Below are 18,954 nucleotides of genomic sequence, written 5' to 3'. Positions count from 1 at the left end.
GAGCCACATAATATACTAAATATTTTTAATAATCATTCTTCACTATTTCAAACAAAGACTTTAGAAACTTCCTTTCCTGCTTAAATTTGAGCTAGGTGATATTTAAGATCCCTTTCTCTTTTGATTATAAATATCTAGAAATAGTAAGTAGTGCTCTCATTAATAATTATATACTCAATATAATAAGTAAGGTATATGGACAGGAAAAATTTAATTAGAAAAAAATAGTGGCTATATAGGACATTTATTTCAAATTTAAAGTTCTGAGACTAATAATAAATATTTAACGTTTATAATGAAGCATGACAAGAAAGTTTATTTTTTTATATCACTAAGCTGGAAATGATTTAGTACAACAGTAAACAGTTTGAAGTTAAGTCCAAATGAAAAGGAAATTTAATTTTGTGACAGCTACAAAGTCTACAATTACATAAACTGAGTGAAAAAGAAAAGACTAACATTTTTCTATAAGGTTTTCTTTGTTGGATCACTCGTGCTTTCATTCATTTATTCTTAGGAGTCTGGTTGCACATGTCTCAAGTCTATCCAGAATGCAAATTCCAATGAGAAAAGGTTATGAAACAATATTAATTTTCTCCCTTATGTATTTTAGCTATTGGAGTGTCCGTAGCAGTTTGTTATTGGAAAAACCTGACAATGTGCCAGTTTTTAAGACAGTGTATAAACATTTTCCCAACATGTTCTAAATTCCCTTCTAGCCTTAGGATAACAAAGTCCTCCTTATGATAATTCTTTTTAGAATTCTTTTATGAGGGTTTATATACATATGAAATTGTACAATATATTGCAACTTTAACATCAGTCACAGGACTTCGTGAAGAATATTGATCATGAGAGCAAATTATCAATAACAATGGTTTTAATGTTCTTGCTTAGATAGGTCTTTTTCTTTTTTAAAACTTTTTAAAAAGTTGATTTTAGAGAGAAAGGAGGGGAGAGAGAGAGAGAGAAACATTGACTTGTTGTTTCACTTATTTATGCATTCATTGGTTGCTTCTTGTATGTGCCCTGACAGGGGGATTGAACTCACATCCTTGGCGTGTGAGGAGAGTGCTCTAACCAACCAAGCTACCCAGCCAGGGCTAGAGAGGTCTTTTTGTTTTAAAAAGAATTGCAGGAAGGTGTGGCCATGATTCTCCTGAAAACATTGCTACACACAGTGATGTACATCCCATAATCAGTTTTGGGGGTGGGGGGGTGGGGGGGTGGGTGCTGGTGCTGCCTCTGCCTTCCACAGGAAACAAGATGCTAAAAGCCATCAGAGAGCAGATCCCTGGGATTCTTACTGCTATTTTAACTTAGTTAATGGTGACCTGTTTTCAGAAACTGAGGGGCTGACATACTCAATCTTCCCGGGCTGTGTGATAAAGTAGCCCCATCTCAAGTAAATGAAGCTAATAACAAACAGTGTTGTATTAAGGGTAAAATAAAAACTGACCTAATTTGGGCAGCCTTTTGATATGTTTGACTTTCAGTAAGAAAGACATGATAATGATAACAAAAGGGTTTAGAAGACAAGCCAGCTAATTTAAAAATAGGAAATAAGAAAAGTAAATGTTTAAAGAACAGAAGGCTAGATGGCAACAGTTTCTTCAAATACTTTAAGAATCATTATAAGGAAGGAAAGTAACTAAAAGAAGAACTCAAAAAATGGATTCGAAAGCCCTTGAATATTTAGGTTAACTTAAGGCAGAATTTTTCTGATCTTTTTTTAGACTTAGAAGACCATCTTTGAGAGAGAGGGTCCATTCACAGAACCCCTCAAGCTCTGAAATCAGTGAAAAATAAATCATATTTATTAGATTATTTTTAGACAGCCCATCCCTGTGTTTTATGAGCACTAATAGAACTTAACTTTGCCTCAGTGTTAAGCTGCTCAGCACAGCAAGCTAGAATAATTGGATCTCACCCCTTCCTCACATCCAGACTGGCTTTAGCCTTCTTGAAAAGGAAGATCATTATAACCTGCAGTAAGAAAGAGATTCAGACTGAAGAAGCATCTAAGGTTAAGCTGTTTCGTCTATTAAACTAACCTTTCAGGTAATGTAACCACTAACAAATAGTCTTTATGCCAACAGAGGGAATAGAATGATATAATCCCTAGGTAAAGAAAGAAAGAAATCTACTCTCTCAAGATTTGAAAGGCATTAAAGTAAAAAACATTTTACTGATTTGAAAAATTTCTAATCCCCATCTTCTTAACTTATAGAGAAAAACACTTAGGGTCTTCCTGTAGTGAAATCTTTGCCCCTGGTTTGGAAATACGGTTATCTACCACACAGAGCAGTGATTTTCAACTGGTGTGCTGCAAGAATTTTTAAACATGCAATACCCGACTATTTCGTCAGGGACACTGACCTCTTTTCCCTTAGATAATCAAATAAAAAAATGACAACAGTAAATACAACAATAGCCGTCCAGTGTGAATGCATCAAAATTATACCTGGATTTTTTTTTTTGTCAGATCGGCAAAAAAAATGTATTATTTGGTGTGCTGCAGAATTTTAGTAATCAGTTTGTGTGCCCTGAAACGAAAAAAGTTGAAAATTGCTTAAATAGAGGAATGTAGTAGTGACACAGAACTGCAATTGAAAGGTACTCAATACCAGTTAAGTAACGTTTGAAATCCAAGAAAGAAGTCAAGAATTCCATGACTGGGTGTTTCCATACTCATCAGGAGCATAACTGATTCAAGTGTATATTAATTTAGGCCTTGCAAATCAAGAAAAAGATTATGTTTTTATGTTTTGCAAAGAAGTGAACATTTTAATTCTTTAAAAAGTAAGTCGAAAAAGTTCTCGAGCTTGCTATTACGATAGAAGTGTGGTTTGGGAAAAAAAGAATGTTTTTAAAAAAGTCATGAATAGAGGCTGCTGGTAGGCACGGGGAGATAGGGGTGGGGGGACCACGGGAAGAATTAAGAGAGGAAAACGCAGCTCTAGGTAGAAACGGTACCTGTCCCAAAGTGGGTCTGCACGCCGCTAACGCCTTGCACATTGCTCGTGGAAAGCTCATCTACAAGTCCCAGGGTGGGCCAAGGGTGTCAAAAAAACTCCTAAGGAGGGAAACAGAATTGAAAAGCGTTCTGTTCTCCGGAGTCCCGGAGCGACGGAAAGGTCCTAATGGGGAAAGTAGTGTTTCCTTCCTTCTAGGGCTTGCAAGCTTCTCCCCCAGTTTCCTTCGGTCCCTAATCGGCCAGTCCCAGCCTTGGGGCAAATCGAGCTGGGGTCGACCAGCTGTGGGAGACCTAAGTTGCTGCAAGATCCCCCCAGGATCCAGGTGGCGTCGCCAGTCGTAGGCCCTTGCCCCTACGCGCGTAGCCTGCGCAGCAAACCCTGCCTGGTTGAGCCTCTTTCCCTCGGATCTCGCAGCCCGTGGGGCCGCTGGGGCGCCGGCTTCCGGCCCTGGCGGTTGGGAGCTGCAGGACCCTGCGGCGGGACCGTTACGGTGCTCGCTGACGGGGTGCGGGGTGGGCAGGGAGGAGGGGTGCAGCGAGGTCACGCCCCTCACCCCGCCGCGTGCCCGCGAGTAGCGTGGGAACTGGTGGCAGGATCTTCCCCCGCCCCCGCGTGCCCCAGCGCAGGCCGCCCGCGGGGTCTTCAACCCCAGTCCGCCGGTCCCGGCCGCCGGTTCCCGGGTCAGCGCCCGCTGCTTGGCCGCTGGCTCACTCTCTCGGTCGGATGACCAATCCTGGTTTGGAGTTCAAGATTCCCGCCGCTGCGCTCGCACTACGCCTTCTCACTGTTTGCTTTCTTTTTTTAGCTTTTTTAAAAACTTTCATTCCAGTTATGCTACACTGATCCTAAGCCTCTTCTCGGACATTCCTCCAAGGGGATTTAACGAGGATCCCGAGCACCTGCCGCCGTCGTCGGCGTTCGCCACCCCTTGCCCAACCGAGACACCCCCGGGCGGGGCGGGGCAGGAGGGCTGGGTCCGCGGCGGGAGGGGCTGGGCGGAGCCGCCTCGGGTTCGGGGGTTACCTCCGGCTCGCTGCAGCCCAGCCGCTCCAGCCCTCCGGGCAGCTGCCGGGCGAGTTCGCGGAAAAGCGGCACGCGGGCGATGGAGACAGGGAGACTCTGGGCGAGAGGAGGCTGGGTGGGGGAGGCGGAGAAAGCGCGCGGGCGGAGGCTGGCAGGGGGCGCTGGAGGCGAGAGCCGCCGGCGCGCTCCTGGCGCTGGAGGGTGCAAGAGGCTGTGAGCCGCGGCAGCACCGCGAGCCTCCGGGGCAAGGGCGACGGCGGGGCTAGGGGGTGGGGGCGCTGCCGCCTCCCGGGGCGTCGCCGGCCTCCGCCCCTTTGTTCTCGCGCGCTCCCCCTGGCCGCCCACTCCCCTGCTGTCGCGCGGCGGCGGTGGCGCCGGCTCCTCCCGCCCGAGGCTGTGGGGCTCGGTGCCGGGGGCGGGGGTGGGCGGGAGGAGCGCGCCAGCCGCTGGGAGTGGGGGGCGATGGCGAAGCTCCGGGTGGCTTATGAGTACACGGAAGCCGAGGACAAAAGCATCCGGCTCGGTTTGTTTCTCATCATCTCCGGTGTCGTGTTGCTCTTTATCTTCGGCTTCTGCTGGCTCAGTCCCGCGCTGCAGGATCTGCAAGCCACGGCGGCCAACTGCACGGTGCTGTCGGTGCAGCAGATCGGCGAGGTGTTCGAGTGCACCTTCACCTGTGGCGCCGACTGTAGGGGCACATCGCAGTACCCCTGCGTCCAGGTCTACGTGAACAACTCGGAGTCCAACTCCAGGGCGCTGCTGCACAGCGACGAGCACCAGCTCCTGACCAACCCCAAGGTAAGGATGCCCGGCGAAGGATGCGGCGCTCCCGCGGAGGTCTTGAGGATGGAGGAGCCTCGGTGGTAGACCCCGCGCGGGCTGGGCTCGGAGTATGCTCGCGTTACTAAGAGGAGACAAGGCGTCGGAGGCTGTACTCAAACCTGCGGAAAGTACTTTGGGGATCCTCGGGCGGTTCCTTCAGGTGAATTTGTGTGCGGCTACCCGTTGTGCCCTGAGGCTTTCTTTACTCGTTTTGCCTGACCTCAGATTTTGAGGCCTTGGCCCAGGTCTGGTCCGCCGCATACAGGATGGGCTTTGGAGAAATTCAAGGATCGTAAAGTTAACTTTTCCTCCCATCAGAGCCTGTTTTGTAGCAGGGATTCACCTACTCTGGTCAAGGTCCGAGCAGCCCCTTGAAAGGTGTCAGGAAGGCTCCTGCCTTTTAACTCTAGACAAACGTTTTTAAGTTGGGGTCCAAACATGAGTTTTTGAGGGTCGACAAATGATGTAGAATGAAATCTGAAATTCTGCATAGGTCCTTTGGAGCAGAGGACTCTCAGTTTTCATGAAATAGCTTCCCAAAAAGGTCTAGAAGACTAATGACTTTATGTATCTGGGAGACAATTGGGAGCCATTTGGAGAGCGGTAAAATTTACTGAAAATAGAAAACCCTCCGTGAAATGCACCACTATTCATTTCCTGGCTACCTTTTTCGTTCTCAGAAGCAAAAAAGAAAAAACCTGGTTAGGACCCGAGGGATGGAGAGCAGAGAGAGGAAGACTCAGAAAACGGTTCCCAGTGGAGAAAAAAACTTATAAAAAGCAGTGTCCTCAAGTGTGCGAACTAACTGAGCTTTGTAGTACACCTGGCTCTGCAAGAAGGACCTTCTTTGTTGTTGTTCTTCTCTTGGTCTCTCTTACTATTCTCGTTGCTTACCTATCAAAGCGAAGGTGCGCATCTTCTTGAAAGTTACTGACGTTTTCCCCCTGTGGGGACTGTGCTTCAGATCCAGGAGGAAAGCAGTCGAAAAAGGAATCAATTTGTGTACACAAGAGAACTTTGCTAAATATGACAAGAATAATTATATCAATCCCAAAGAAAAAATGTCTACATTAATATTGTTGAAGTATTTAAAATAAGTTTACCATTTCCCTACAGCAAAACTCCTGGTCTTGGGTTCTAAACAGTAAATTCTTAAATTTGGGAAATTTTTTTTTAAAGGGGTTCTTTTTTAAAAAAATTATGACTCATCTTTGAAAAAGAAGATGCTCCTGCTGACAAATGATATTCATTTACCTTAAAAATGAAGATAATACATAAGCAGTAAACATACACATACACAATTTAGATAAAGTATAATGTTCAAAGTCTTGAAGAAACAATAATGCTTCAAAGACAAGTGTAAGTTAATCTGCCTAATGCTCAGGAATTGCAAAAGAAATACCAGGGTTTTAGAAACATCACCCTTTAAAAAAAAAAGATTCAACCATTAATATAAAAGAAAGCTGTCAAGCAGTAATGATGATTTAAAAATTAAATGGTAGTATATCATTTAGGAGGTGGTGTTACAAATTGACGAAATTGTGCTAGTTTAAGGTAGTGGTTCAGTCGCTAATAAATTGAAGACACATATATGAGTAAATGGCTAATATCTGATGAAGACATTGAAAAGTTAGAATTTACTTCAAAAGGGCTGTTTCCCACTTTTGAAGGATCTGGCACAAAAAGTAAATTGGGATCATTAGACAGATTTTCAAATCATTTGGATGCAGTCATAATGCTTTATGTAATACTACAATTTTCTTTATTACTTTTTGTTGCAAAAAAATCTTTTTTTCCAGTGCCAGTTGAGATCCTAGCAACCATTGTTTTGAAGACGTATCTGAACAAAATAACATGGTATAAAGTTATTCAAGAGATGATAGAACTGAAGAAAGATCTATTTTTGTTACAGGAAATAATGAACAACATCCCGATTTAGCCAAGGTTCCCTCGGCCAAATCAGTATATATCTCTTTATCCAAATTGTATTTGCTTTGTAGCATTTATAGGATGTAAATTTGTTCTTTTACAGTCATCATTCTACTTTTGGGCAATTTAAATGCTCCATTTGGAAATTCTCGTAAGCATTAGTGATGGAAAAATTCAACGTGACTAAAATATTGTGTCGGAGCCCAATATGTAAACAGAATGTTTCCATAGTGCCCTTGCTATTAGGCAATACCCGTTGCCCATTCCTCTTGCATTTTGGCTTCCTACATCTCTTTCTTTGTCTTACCTTACCTCTTTATTGCAGGCGCATTCTCCACCCATTCCCTTGTTCTGGAATGTCTGGATTCCCTACATGCATGGACCCTAAGCACCCAACATTCTCTTCTTCGTGACCCACTACCACAAGAAATCGTGTAGGAGATCACTTCTCAGATAAAAAGAGAACAAGGATTTTCTCCCCTCCTCTGAGTTTGCTATTTTAATTACAGTGAAAGGCAGGGAAGGGAGGAAATATTGCAATATACTTGTATAACTTCTTAAGACATAGACTACTAAAGAAGATAGTTTGAATTTGATTTTTGACTAATAATTTCTTTAAAATCTCTTCAAGTCCTGTTCAACTTATTTATGTTTTGAATCATATTCTTATTATCTAAAGTAATTGACTATATCCAGTCATGTAATATAGTATTCAAGTCAACTAATTATACACAGGGCGATGGTCTGCTGTGGAGTAACTGACGCGGGCACCGGCAAGCAGTGTCCGTGGCGTTGTGGCTGAGACGAGACAAATTCATATGGACTACCGAGTCCTGTGGAGAAAAAGGGTCTGCACCTCCACTCTCTCAAGAGGAGAGCGCCCCAGCCCTTCCCTTGACAGGCTTTTATTGGCTTAATTTGCATAGGAATACAGGGTGTATATGGAAAACTCATCAATCATTGTCAGGCAGAAATGATCAAATAATAGATAACATTCAGAGAACTCTGAGGGCTTATTCTGAGTCAGGGTCAGATAGCTAAAGGGCCATAAAACTTTGGGGAAACAAGCTCATTTCAGGCTTGCATCCTTATCATTTAAATTGTGGGTATTAGCAAGGCAGGTTTCACAGGATTTTATGCATTCTTTCTTAGGCCTGATCACCCCAGGGAATCTGCCCTTTCCAGCACAGGGCTGTCCCCACCTCCAGCATTGTTTCAGGCTAAAGTCAGGGAGGGGAAGTAAGGCAGCCAAGAGATTAGGAGACTTCTTGCAGACAGAACGAGGATTCAGGCTATGTTAAAGCTGAGGGGCAAGGTTTCCATCACCCCCTTTTTCTATAGCCCCCCCAGACCTTCCCTGAGGGCTCCTTTGTGACCATGCCTGTCTTAGGTCGTCCCTCCTTTGAGGAATCTTACCCATCATTGGCTAACCAGTCATCTGCCTGGGGCCAAGCAGGGTGAAGTGAAAGGGGGCAGAGGTGGTGCCCCTGCCAGGGAGATAAGCTTTGTCTCCTAAATGGCTTATGGTCCCAGGGTCTTTTTACTCAGCCTTGGCCACCAGGGATTACAGCTTCTGAAACCAGGCAGGGTGGTTCCCAACAGTAACCATAGTGGATCTAAGTTTGGGATCAGTATTCTTTTGCTGCTATTTCCATTACTGCATTACTTCTTTGTGACTTGTGGATTTTGATCCTTAACTATAATGGCACTTTAGATTCACTGGGGGAACTTTAAAGAGAAATTCTCTTGCCTGGTTCCAGCCCTCAGAGAATGAGACTTGGTCTTGGGTGAGTTGGGGGCATTAATGTTTTTTAAACAGTTTTGGAAGTGATTTTATGTGTAGACAGAGTCAAAATCACTGGCTTAGAAAATATACTTATCTATTTTGCAAGAAAAGTAAAATAAGAACCAAAAGGGTTCATCATGATTAATGTTTGTGTTTTTAGGTCAAAAGATGTTACCGATACTACTGAATGGAATAAAAGGAGGGACTCAAGGAAATTCTAAAGGACTAGAGAAAGCCACTTAAAATTACAGTTCATTCTTGAACAGCATGGGTTCGAAATGAATGGGCCCACTTATATGTGGATTTTTTTTCAATAAATACAATAATTGTATTTTCTCTTTCTTACGATTTTCTCAATAACATTTTCTTTTCTCTAGCTTACTTCCTTGCAAGAATACAGTATATACAAAGTATGTGTTAATCAACTGTTTATGTGACTGGTAAGGCTTCCAGTCAACAGTAGGATAGTAGTTGAGTTTTGGGGGAGTCAAAAGTTATACATGGATTTTCTTTTTTAATTTTAAAGAGATAGTGGAAGACAGTAACGAAGGTGCATGTTTTAAAAATCCACACCCAAGGACATGTTCATTAATTTTATAGAGAGAGGAAGGGAGAGAGTGAGAGAGAAACATCTATGGGAAATATCGATAAGTTGCCTCCCATACGTGCTCTAATCAAGGATCAAACCTGCAATCTGGCTACGTGCCGTGACTGGGAATTGAACCTGCAGCCTTTTTTGGTGTACAGGATGATGCTCCAACCAGCTGAGCCACCCGGCCAGGGCTGCTCACAGACTTTTCACTGTGTGGAGTGTTGGTGCCCCGAATCCCGTGTTATTCAAGGTTCAACTGTAGTGTAGAAAGGATAGGTTTATTTTTATTTGTAAAGATTTTGTTTATTTTTAGAGGGGGAAGGGAGGGAGAAAGAGAGGGAGAGAAACATCAATGCGTGGTTGCCTCTCATGTGCCCCCCACTGGGGACCTGGCCTGCAACCCAGGCATGTGCCCTGACTAGGAATCAAACCAGCGACACTTTGGTTCGCAGGCCAACAATCCACTGAGCCACACCAGCCAGGGCTAGAAATGATAATTTTAAATTGATTAAGTATAAATTAAATGAACTTATGCAGTTCCAGACATTTGCTTTTGCATCAATATATACATTTGGTGCCAAAGAAATGTGAATTTTTAAAGCCAGCCTCTTATATGTGGAACGAGAGAGACTGGATGATTAGAAACTGTATGTTTTACTTTTTGCTTTGGGTTTTTTCTTTTTCTGATGTGAAAGACCTAGAAACAAAGGACAAAAGTCTGCCTGAGAAACCAGGACTGTAAAAGTGAGAGAAGTGCATTGATGAGAAGGAAAACTTGGGGGGGAATTAGAAGAGGCTTTAAGCTTTAAGCATAGCACTGAAGCACTGAACCTGGTGGACCGAACTGCGGGGGACCTGGTGGAGGGCACTGCGGTTTACGGACACCTTTTCAGTGTTATTCCCATCCGCATTGGAGTGTCCCACCCCTCCCTGCCCCAGACGCTCCCTGGGTGGACAGTTTTTCCAATACAGTGATTTCTGAACTCCATCCTTGAAATACGTGTTCAGTGTGATATACTTTGAGCTCTGTGGAAGTCTGTCATCTCAAAACTAAGTAGTAAAAGGCTAACCTGAATTGTGACAACTTCTCTACAGTCTTTATTTCTCCATGAAAAAGTGGCTTACTATAGTTTTTCCTCTGGTGACTATATTAAGTAATTTTTAGGAAGTACATAAGATTCAGTTCTTACACATCTATTATGTTCAAAGAACCGGGCAAGAAACAGGAGGACGTACAAAAATGCGTTCAATCATTAACAAATACTTATTGGATACCTACTCCGTGATACGGATGCTTCTGGGTTCGGACACTAGGATAGAGATCAATAGAAAGCCTCTCCCATCACGAAGTTCACATTTCGGTGGAGGGTGACAGACAAGAAGCAGGCTTATAATGTAATGTCATGTAATGATACGTGTGCAAAGAAAATTCAAGCAGCGTAAGGGCATAGACAATGACGGAGGAAACCAGGGACCCCTATTTTGTGTAGGTTGGTCAGGGAAGGTGTTTCTGATGGAGTGACATTTGCAGAGACCTAAAGAACATAAGGGGATGAGAAGAGTTCTAAAGAACCTAAAGGAATGAGTCATGTGGGTCTCTGGAGGACGAGTTCCATAGGCTGAGGGAGCAGCAAGTGCAAAGGCCCTGAGGCAAGTGACTGCCAGGTTTGTGTGAGGAACTGTGAGGTAGGACTGCAGTGAGCAAAGTGGAGATTAGGGCCTTACAGAATATGTTGGTAAACTAACATTAAGCAGGATGGAGATATAATCGGACTTAGATTTTAAAAATATATAAATGATTCCTCTGGCTGCTGAGTTGAGAATAGAATTTGTGTATGTGTGCGTGTGATGCATGTATGTACATGCATGAGGACATGCACATGTCGCTTGTGCAAGGTGAGAGATGCAGAGGAAAGACTGGCAACAGGGAGTCCAGGAGCACAGGGAAAAGATGACGGTGAATTAGATTGGGGGTAGCGTTGGTGAAGTTCACTAATGGATTGCATGTAAGGAATGAAGGCGAGAGGAGCTGGTGATGACTCCCAAGGTCTGTGACAAGCACAGCTTGGTGAAGGGAGGTGATGTTGAAAACTAGAGGAGAGTAGTTTTGGAGGCACGTGGCTGGAAGCAAGCATTGGGTTTTAGATATACCTAGTATACGTACAAGTGTGGGTGGATTCATGAGTTTCGTCCCTCGTGAGGTCACTATGTAACAGAGGAGATAACACAGATAACTGCCAAACAAGGCGAAATGTCAAGTTCTACAGGGAGGGACAAAGAGTATGATACGCACACCTAGACAGGAAATGTTAGGGGTGCAGCTTCATGAGGAATGAAGCATTTGCCATGGTTTTGAGAATGAATAGAATTTTCATCTTGGCAGGAGAAGTAGGGAGGTAGGAAGAGAACAGCGAGGAAGAGAAAATGCCAGGAGTAAAGCTGTGGCGCTCTGTGAGGGTGGGGTGTCAGAGGGGATCAGCAGACGGACTGGCGTGGGCACAAAGAGCAGAGTTTGGGGGGCCAGGCAGGAGGGTAAATTGGGGTCAACAGTGTAGAAGTCCTTGATAGACAAGGTGGGTTTGGTGGGCACTGGGAAGCCATGGTAGGAAGAATAATGTTCCCCTGCCCCCTGCCCGAGATGTTTACGTCCTAATCCTCAGAACCTGTGTCTAGTCTACATGGCAAGGGGGATTAAGGTTGCATAGGGAGTTAAGGTTGCTAATCAGTTGACGTGAAATTAGGGACATTATCCTGGTGGGCCCAGTGTAATCACAGGGGTCCTTAAATGTGCAGGAGAAGAGATTTGAGAAAGACTCAGCTGGCCATTGCTAGTTTTGAATACAGAAGGGGTCCTTGAGCCCAGAATGCAGGCAGCTGCCATTTCTAAGGAAGCCAGAAAAGGCAAGGAAATGGGTTCTCCCTTTGGAGTCCCCAGAAAAGAATGCATTCCAGCTGGGGTTGGTTTTAGCCCCGTGAGGTCCACTTCTGAGTTCTTACCTCCAGAATTGTGAAATAATAAATCCGTGTTGTTTTAAGCCACTAAATCTGTGTTGTTACAGCAGCAATAGGAAATTATAGAGAAACCACGGGAGATTTTGAGTAAGTGACTGATATGATTGGATATTTCAAGACTTGGTCAGAACGTGTTAATTAGGCATCGGTATTACAGCTCTTCAGAAACAGCCTGGTCTGCAGGCTGCTGAGATCCTCCTATCTGAGGTTACTCATCACGATCAGTCTCTGACCTCCATTTGTGGATGTCATTTTTGAAGGTCTCAATTATTTGTAAGATGCATTCAAATCATATGTTTAAAACACTAACCAGACACTTTACTTTGACGGAAGTGATTTGTAATGATATATTTTAGCAAGAGTTTGGGAAGAAAGCATTTATTTTATCACAGACTTGCTTTTTAAGTGTTATAAAGCTTTTTATAAGTTGTGGATACATTGTTTATTTAAAATGTTTTGTCACTTATGAATGAAGATGTCATTTTATTTACCTTGGGTCTAAAATTTTTCTTCAGTATTTAGCAGAACTTCTCACTCAGTTGAGTTCCTAGATAAAGAGTACGTTTATATTGTAGTTACCATAACTATTTAGTAAAATACTGAACAGAATGCTTTTTAATTTACACACGATGTTTCTAACTATTCCTCATGCTGTGACTTAGGTATTCTCTAGGACACAAATCAACGTGTACAAATTTGTACTTTTGAATTGTAGTAATATCCTTTTCCTTTCTTTTAAAATAACCAGTGTCGTAAATTGAAAACCATGTGTTTATTAAATTACTTAATTTGTGACCTTATGTGTAAGTAAACTAATCCAAATAAGTTTGTTGAGTGGCAGGATGCAGCAGGCTGAGTCACCAGACGGGCTCCGTATGCTGACACACGTGGGAAGCTATACCCGCCCATCTCCTCCTCTGAGCCATTCATCTGACGGAGGCAGTGGACCCACCGGACTTTAAAACCTTACCTGACGTCCACTTCACTAGTTACAGCCTAACTATGTTACAGCAGCATCTATTGATGTTGTATCTCATTAGAGAAAATTAACTCCTAATCTTAGAAGTTTAATCCATTTTTTTGTTTGTAATAAATATATTTATATAATTGTTTATATCTGGACAACATTATTTAAAAACAGTTTTTCAGAACAGAAAACCAGGCAATAATACTGCTCAGTGAAAGCAAAATCTTTGATTCTGATCATAATTACCATATGTTTTCTCTATTTTAAGGGTAAAAAAACCAAATTCATCTTTATCTCTCTAAAACCTGCTTCTATTCTGGAATCTTTTGTTTCTATGAATGATACCTTCATTCTCTGACATTACTGTTTTTTAAAAATTTTCACTGCCACTATCCTAGTCAAGGCCATTATTTTTTACTTCAATGATTACAGTACATTTTTGCTAATCTCCTTATATCTAGTCTATTTCTTCCTCCGAGAGAGTACTTCTCAAAGTGTGGTCACTGGACCAGCAGCATCAGCATCATCTGTGAACTTGTTAGAAATGCACATTCTTAAGTCCCATCTTGGACCCACTAGATCAGAAACTCCATTCCAGTTTCTGAGTCAGAAGTTCTTTGTTGGAGTTCAAGAATATAAACAGTAAAAGTGTATAACTACCAAGCTAATACATGGGGGGAATGGAATAATGTAAAGCAAACCGTCCAAAAAAAAAAAAAAGGCAAGAAAATAGAGAGAAAGGAATGTAGGCAGGTAGAACAAATAAAGAAATACCAATAAGATAAATTTAAACCCAAATTTCTAAGTAATTACATTAAATGTAAATAGATTAACTCTTGCATTTAAAAGACATAGGTTGCAGACAGGGAAAAAAAAAACAGATAAACCCAAATATATGCTGTTTTCAAGAGTTGCACATAAAACATAAGGACATACAAAGGTTGAAAGTTAAAAGGTGAAAAAATGCAAAATGTGCAAATGTTATAAAAATACATTAAAAAGAAAGAAAGCTGTAGTACCTGTAGTATGTGAAACACAATAGACTTTGAAGTAAAAAAAAAGTGTTACTAAAGATAAAAAGGGATATTTCATAATTATAAAAAAGTTAATTCAACAGAATATAACAATTCTATATTGAGATGTACCTAAAAAATGTAACCTTAAAATACGTAAAAACAAAAAAATTAAAGCAGCTCAAAGGAGAAATATATAAGTTTATCATGATGAGAGATTTTAGCACACTTCCGTTGGAGACTGATACACAATCATACAAGAGTAATATCAATACATATCTAACAATTAAAAAACATATTTAACAGCTGGCCCAGTTGACATGTATAAATTAGGTACCCAAGTAACATTTACAAAAACTGATCATGTTCTGAGCCACAAAGCAAACCTCAACAAATTTCAAAGGGGTGAAATAATAACGATTATATACTCGGTGAAATTACAATAGAAATTACTAAATTTTACTGAAAGACGAGATACAGGAAATTCATCCAAAAAAGAATTGAACAATTAGTTCTACATAAAAAAATAAAATTTGATACTTTGCATTCATAACAAAAAATTCCAAATGGAAAAAAACCTAAATGTGAAAACAGAACTATGAAACTTGTAGGAGACAGCACATTCTTATGCCATAGGCTTAAAAAATATTTTCTTAAATGAGGCTTAAGGAACAAATCATAACAGGAAAAAGATTGATACCTTTGAGCACATTAAAGTAACAATCTCTGTATGACTGAAATTATTGTAAACAGTGAAAATGTAAGCCACAGACTAATACAAGATAATGGCAAAATAAGTAATTAACAAAGGATTATTCAGGATTGATGAAAATGTTTACGGATCCGTAAGAAAATGACATGATATAACGGGGAAATGAGCAAAGGATGTGTACAAGCAATGCCTAAGAGAAACTCAAATGGCCAATAAATGTGAAACAACGCTCAATCCCAACAATCTCTGGGGAATTTAAATGACAACGGTAATGGGATACCATCCACAGTCATTAAATTGGCAAAATTTAATGTTTCATAAGACCAAGTATCAGTAAGGATTCAAGAAATGGTAAGTCTTACTCTGCTGGAAGATTGGTTCAACCCCTTAGGAAAATAATCAGACATTGAATGATTTCATTTCAACATGTTTACCCTAAAAATCACCTTACACATATCCAAAGATATATGAGAATTTTCATTGCAGAACTGTTTGTAGTAGTGAAAAGTACAAATAACCTAATAGACCTGGTTAAAATATTGGATGGGATACTTTAACAGGAGCCTAATAACAGTGACCTAAACAAAGCAGGTAATAGTTTTGGTTTTTTTCCTCTAATAAATGCCCGAGCTCGTAAGCAGTTCACAAAGCTGTGCCGTTCTGATTAGGAAGGTCATCCAAAGACCCAGGTTCCTACTACCTTCTTGCTTTATTTACCATTCCTTAACATATTTTTCCTAAGTTGATCCTGTCTGTATTTTAAGCAGTAAGGAGAGGGAAAGGAGAACACAGAAGGCAGGTAGCTTCCTTTTTTAAAAAAAATACTGAGAGATCATTCACATATACTGTTTTCCCTTTAACGTGTACATTTTTATTACATTCACAATGGTTTACAATCATTGTCTGATTCCAGAATATTTTCGTCACCCCCAAAAGAAGTATCATACATCATTAGTACTCACTCCACACTCCTTCAACTTGGTTGTGGTATATAATACTTTTTGTATGTTCCTAGACTTGGTTTACTAGCATTTTGGTGAGGATTTTTACATCTGTGTTCATAGGTATATTGGTTTGTAGTTTCCTTATGATGTCTTCGTTTTAGGGATGATGGTAATAGCGTAAGTTGGGAAGTGTTCCCTCCTCTTCCTTATACCATGATCGAGAGGGATTTATCCCAGGAATGGAAGGTTGGTTTAATGCTAAAATCAATCAGTGTAATACATCATGTGTAGACTAAAATGCAGAATCACATGATTATCTCAGTAGATGCAGAAAAAATAATTGATAAAATCTTTTCATGGTTTTAAAAAAAATCAATACTCTAGGAATAGAACTTTCTCAATCCGATATAGGGCAACTATGAAAAACCCACAGCTAGTGTTATACTTAATGATGACAGACTGAAAGCTTTCCCCCTAAAGTCAGGCACAAGACAAGGATATCTGCTTTTGCCACTCGCATTCAACAGCGTAGTGGAGGTTATAAATAGGGCAATGAGGCAAAAAAGAAAGAAGGAGGGAGAGAAAGAAAGCAAGAAAGCCAAATTGGAAGAGAGAAATAAAGCTATTTTTATTCACAAATTACATGATCTTGTATGTAGAAACTTCTAAAGAATCCCACCCCCCCCCAAAAAAAATCCCCCAGCTATTAGAGCTAACACTTTCAGCAAAGGTTGCAGAGTACAAGATCAACATAAAAATTATTGTATTTTATACACTAGCAATGAACAATCATATTAAGAACACAATTCTATTTATAAGAATATCAAAAAAATACTTAGGAATAAATTTCACAAATTTAACCAAAGAGCACAAGACTTATAACCTGAAAACTATAAAACACTATTAAAAGAAATTTTAAAAACCTACATAAATGGGAAGATATTCTTTGTGGATTGGAAGGCTTCAACTGTAAATAGGACAATACTACCCAAATTGATCTACACATTCTTCTTGTTTTTAATAAACTCAAAGTAGCTTATTTTTTTCAATTTTTTATTGATTGATGGATTTTCAAGAGAGAGGAAGGGAGAGAAATAGAGAAACATCAATTTGCCATTCTACTCATTTGTGCACTCATCAGTTGATTCTTGTATGTGCCCTGACCAGGGATCGAACCCACAACCTTGGTGTATCGAGACGACACTAACCAACTGAGCTACCTGGCCAGGGCAGATCTACAGATTCTTTATAATTCCCATCAAAAACTCAGCTAGATGCTTTTTTCTAGAAATTGACAAGCAGATCCTGAAATTCATGCAGAAATGCAAAAGACCCACGATAGCCAAAACAATCTTGAAAAAAGAGAACAAAATTGGAAGACATACTTTCCCATTTTAAAACTTACTAGAAAGCTACAGTAGTGAAGACTGAGAGGTACTGGCATAACAGTCTATGGAATGGAATTGAGAGCCCAGAATAAGCCAATGATGCTTGAAAAACTATATTCAACTGCGAAGAATGAAATTGGACTTCATACTGTATACAAAAATTAAAATGGATCAGAAAGCTAAATGTAAGAGCTAAAACTATGAAGCTCTTAGAATAAACATAGATGTAAATCTTTATAACTTTGAATTAGACACAGTTTCTTAACTAGGACATAAAAACAAAAGCAACCAAAGAAAAAATAGATAATTGGACTTAAAACTTAAAAACAAATTTGTGCTTCAAAGCACACTATCAAGAAAGTGACAAGACAACCACGGAATGAGAGAAAATATTTTCAAATATTATACCTGATGAGGGTCAAATATCCAGAATATATAAAGAATTTTTACAACTCAACAACAGCAATAACAAAAATGCAAATAACCCAATTCAGAAATAAGTAAAAGATGAGAGTAGATATTTTTCCAAAGAAGGCAGACAAGTGGCCAATAAGCACATGAAAATATATTCAAAATTATTAGTCAATAGGGAAATGCAAATCAAAACCAAAATTAGGTACCACTTCCAACCCATTAGAATGACTAATTTAAAAAAAAAAAGACAGTAGCAAGTATTGATGAGAGTCTGGAGAAACTGGGACCACATACATCGCTGGTAAAAGTGTAGAAGATGCAGCCACTTTGGAGAACAATTCAGTTTCTTTAACAGTTGGTCGTAGAGTTACTCGGTGACCCAGCAGTTCCATTCCTAGGTGTATACCCAAGAGAAAGGAAAACACATGTCCACGCAGAAACTTGTGTACAACTATTCAGAGCAGCAGCATCATAATAGCCAAAAAGTTGAAACAACTCAAATGTCCACCAACTGATGAATAGATCTATAATTGTGCTATAGCCATATAAGGAATATTATTTGACTAGAAAGGAATGAAGTGTTATGCTACCATGTATATATCTAAAAACATTAAAATTTTTAAAAATGACAAATTGGGAGAATATTTGCACCATGGTAGAGAAGTGATTCAACACTTTACATGTGAAGAAATCTTAGCAATAAATAACCATCTCTTCAGTAGAACACTAGGTGTGATGGTTAATTTTATGTGCCAACTTGACAAGGCTAAGGGGTGCCCAGATCCCTGGGTGTGCCTGTGAGGGTGATTCTAAAAGAGATTGGCATTTGTATCAGTAGACTCAGTAAAGAAGACCCACCCTCATGAAGAGTGCGGGCATCATCCAGTCTGTTGAGGACCTGAATAGAACCAAATGACAGAGGAAGGGCAAATTTGCTCTTTTTGAGTTGGGACATGGCATTAGTGCTCCTGCTTCTTGGGCCCTTGGACTTGGACCGGGACTTACATCATTGGCTCCCCTGGTTCTCAGGCCTTCAGGCTCAGACAGAATTATACCACCTGCTTTCCTGGGCCTCCACCTTGCAGAGAGCAGATCATGGGGCGCTTCGGCCTCCATTATTGTGTGAGCCAGTTCCTCGTGATAAATATTCTATAAGACTATTTATACCCTATTGGTTCTATTTCTCTGGAGAACCCTGAGGCAAAAGCATGAACAGCAGTTCAGTGAAGAATGACGACAAATTAGGCACATGAAAAACATATGTAATCTCACTAGTATCCAAAGAAATATTAGTCAATGTAATATTGAGATACTCTCCCTGCCTGTCAAGTTCACAAATACCACATTGGTAAGGACATGAGGTCCTGGGCAGTC

General features: G+C 40.7%; 1 protein-coding gene across 1 annotated transcript in view; it reads left to right on the top strand.

Annotated features, from left to right (window-relative positions):
• The first annotated feature begins 3,989 nt into the window (after nt 1-3,989).
• Nucleotides 3,990-18,954, top strand: part of KCNMB4 (potassium calcium-activated channel subfamily M regulatory beta subunit 4) — a 51,184-nt gene continuing 36,219 nt past the window's right edge. Inside the window, exon 1 of the mRNA XM_024576445.2 lies at nt 3,990-4,799. Coding sequence (XP_024432213.1) covers nt 4,464-4,799 — 336 coding nt within the window. The 5' untranslated portion in view covers nt 3,990-4,463. The remainder of the gene's footprint in view (nt 4,800-18,954) is intronic.

Source organism: Desmodus rotundus, chromosome 3, assembly GCF_022682495.2.
Source record: "Desmodus rotundus isolate HL8 chromosome 3, HLdesRot8A.1, whole genome shotgun sequence".
Classification (NCBI taxonomy): Eukaryota; Metazoa; Chordata; class Mammalia; order Chiroptera; family Phyllostomidae; genus Desmodus; species Desmodus rotundus.
The sequence above is the reverse complement of the archived record's forward strand: the minus strand, read 5'-3'. Positions and strand labels throughout refer to the sequence as shown.